The sequence below is a fragment of the Helicoverpa armigera genome, chromosome 23 (genome assembly GCF_030705265.1).
Source record: "Helicoverpa armigera isolate CAAS_96S chromosome 23, ASM3070526v1, whole genome shotgun sequence".
Classification (NCBI taxonomy): Eukaryota; Metazoa; Arthropoda; class Insecta; order Lepidoptera; family Noctuidae; genus Helicoverpa; species Helicoverpa armigera.
In genome coordinates, this window is record NC_087142.1 from 2,343,016 (window position 1) to 2,346,322 (window position 3,307).

Sequence of the window (3,307 nt, forward strand, 5' to 3'; positions counted from 1 at the left end):
TATTATTAGCTATTAATGGGTAAAGTAACATAGCTGAACGCTAAAATGTATTACTTATTTTCTTAGAATCACTGCTAATGAAAAAAATCTTATCGATAAAAAAGTTAAATATGTGGTCAAGCTTAGCGGACATGCTATATTTGTAAATGATGTGTATGTGCTTAATTCAGCCGATGTGATTTATCGTAAAAGTTCTCCTTTGAATAGATCCCATAACACCATCATATTTTAATTAATATCGACTAATTAAATCGATGACGTAAGCTATTACAGTTTTCATTGACAGACGTGATCCGCGTGGAATCTGTTATTAAAAAAAGCATTTCACGCCAGTTAGCAGTGCGGTCGGCTTGCCCACAAATTACACAATAGCCAATTTTTTTCATTAACAACGTCTTTGTCACCTATAACCTCGTCTGATAAGCAATTTGTTACATGGCTACAAGAAAGGTAGGCGAACACACTCACGGACCTTTGTCTCTAGACTAGATATAAATATTGGGCAACGGGCTTATCAAATTATAACAGTACGAGTAGCAGTACGATACACATCTCAACATGGCGAGCTCAGCTCTGTACGTCCTGATGGCAGCGAGCGCGGTGGCGGCCGTGCAGGTGGGGTTCGCCCCCGCCGCTACCAGCTACATCTACCGCAGCGACAACAACGGCCCTGCGAGCTACATCCAGCTCGGGGCTCCCGCGCCCTACCACGCACAACACGACGCCTTCGCCGCACCCCTGCCGCTTGCGCAACCCAAACTGGCCCTTGAGGCATACGATCTCGCGCCCCTGCCTCTTCCTTACGTGGCTGCCAAACCCATAGTCGTTGAGGACGCCGAAGATGATGACGATGATGACGACAGCGAGGAATCCGACGAGTACATCGATGGAGGACACGAGGGAGGACATGACGGACATGGTTTCGGTAAGGGCGGCGGTAGCGATTACGGTGAAGAACATCACGCCGCTCATGGTGAAAAGGGCAGCAAGGGCTTCAAATCTGAAGGACATCACGCTAAGGGTGAATCTGGACACTACGGCAAGGAGCACCATGAAGGACACCACAAGGAGGCTAAAGGTGGAGAGAAGAAGCACCACGACGAGGCTTCAGCCCACGGCAAGCACTACGAAGGAGGCGAGAGCTACAAGGGTGGTGACCATGGACACAAGAAGCACTTCAGCAAGGGCGAGGAGGTCACCGGCTACCACAAGGTGTTCAACAAGGACGAGTTCAAGAAGGACCATGACTTCTACGACGTAGCTGACAACAGCGGACACTTCAACAAGCATGGCTCCCAAAAGGGTCATCACGGTTCCGAGAAGGGAGCTCACAAGGAGGGTGGACACCACGACTCTGCTTTCGACAAGGGTGGTTTCGGAAAGGCTGGATTCCACGCTAAGGGACATGTTGATGATGCTGACGCTGGTCATTCTGCTGAGTCAGGTCACGAGAGCCACGGTCACCATGAAGAGGACTACGGCAAGAAGGGAGGCAGTGCTCACGGCAAGGAGTATGGCTACGCCGACGCCGATGGTGACGACTACGACGAGGACGACAGTCACTACGATGATAAGGACTAAGTTTAACCGCTTACTGCGGCAACTGTAAATATCTGTTAACTATTTAATTTTCTCGATAATTTTGTTATGTTTGATATGCTCGATGATGACGATGTAAATATTTTTTTATCGCAAACGATTAAATAATTTATTAAAATGATTCCTTGTGTTTATTTACGAACAAATCTTTTTAAGTAAATTAAATAATATGGAGACAAAAGATTTGAAAAACAATAAAAGTACAGTTTCTCAATGAACTACCCCAACATATAGCTTGGGAAATTGCTAGGTAGATGATGATGATGAATATGATGATGATGATGACTATGATGAGGCTTAATAGCTGGCAAAAGCTCTGCATCAGTTCGAATTCTGTTCACGCATTTTCTAAATTGATCTCAGAGTAGGTAAGTATTGTGGTGTCTACAACAATTCGCCACGCAACACGCATTCGAGCGTTCAGGTACATTGCTTGTGCGATCTCATTATGCGAAGGGGCCAGACAAAACTGAAAAACAGACAAATTAACAAAGGGTCATATTGGGCCGTAGATGGTTGCTATGATGATTGCAGTTGGTTAATTAATGTTAATATATGACCATTTTAATCGATATCATTTCTAGCGCTAATTACTATATAGCTATAAGATTTTTTTTATAGTTTGTTACGTTTTCTAAACTAGATTGTACAGGAAATGACCCTGGTGATGGTTGCCTGTATACATAGGATTTTTATCTGGGCTCTGGACCTTGTAGGTATCTTTTTACTATCTATGATCATTAAAGCTAATTACAGAAATTTTCAAAACGTAGGTATAGGAATTATATAAATATCAACAAACATCGTTAAGTCACTCTCATGAATGTACCTACATTTTAAAGATTACTTTAAGGTTAACGATCATAAACTGATAGTAAAATGGGTAACTAATGCCCGTTTTCACCGACAACCTCTTAACGTTTCCCTAATTAAGTGTCACTTAGAATAAGGGCTTCCCCTATACTTAAAGGTTATAAGGGACACTTAAACTTTGGTGAAAACGAAATTCGTGTAGGGGATCCCTAAATTTAGGTATTTGTTGGTGAAAATGGGCATAAGCCCCCCGAACCCTGAAATATGTAAGTAGTTTTGGAACCGCGGGAACCTGCTTGAAAAGTTGCAATGCACGCCTTCTATCTAATTCTTTTATCCTTAAATTATAGGGAAATTAAATTTAAAATTCGTATTCGACGAACGGAAAGCCTTAATTCAGCTCTTGAAACAAAATAAAACACGAAGTCTGGATCCACAATTTATAAAACCCAATTCAGTTACCTTGACAGTGTAAAGTTTCCGTAATAACTGTGAAAATCAATCATCAATTATATTAATTGAACGCTAATTCGATTAGTCCATATAAAAGTATTTAATTGTGTTAATTAGTAAATGTAATTACTTAATTAAACTTAGTGTACCTACTTACGTACAAATTGGTTTCTTATACAACCTCCGAATAAGGGATTTTATCAAAGAACATCAAATCCTATTTTCTCTCGATCATGAATAATTAACTACATATGTGAGAAAGAACGTGGACTAAACTACTTCATCTGTTTTCAGACTAGAGTATTTATCTCTTCAGATTTCTTTTATTCTTCTAATCATTTATGTTTTCCCTTTACAGCATCATTTTCCTTGAAAAATTGACATTCTTCTGCAAAACAATAGTTGAAGTAGCATTTGTTTTCCATATAGAAATTCCTGACTT

General features: G+C 40.8%; 1 protein-coding gene across 1 annotated transcript; it reads left to right on the forward strand.

The window, feature by feature from the left end:
- The first annotated feature begins 318 nt into the window (after positions 1-318).
- On the forward strand, positions 319-1,720 carry LOC110371378 (sarcoplasmic reticulum histidine-rich calcium-binding protein). Its single transcript, XM_021327600.3, has one exon. It carries the CDS (start codon positions 559-561, stop codon positions 1,579-1,581), a length of 1,023 nt encoding a protein of 340 aa, XP_021183275.3. The 5' UTR covers positions 319-558; the 3' UTR covers positions 1,582-1,720.
- Positions 1,721-3,307: the final 1,587 nt, after the last annotated feature.

Coding starts and splice junctions, on each gene's coding strand:
- LOC110371378 (XM_021327600.3), top strand. CDS start 559: ATGGCGAGCTCAGCTCTGTACGTCCTGATGGCAGCGAGCGCGGTGGCG.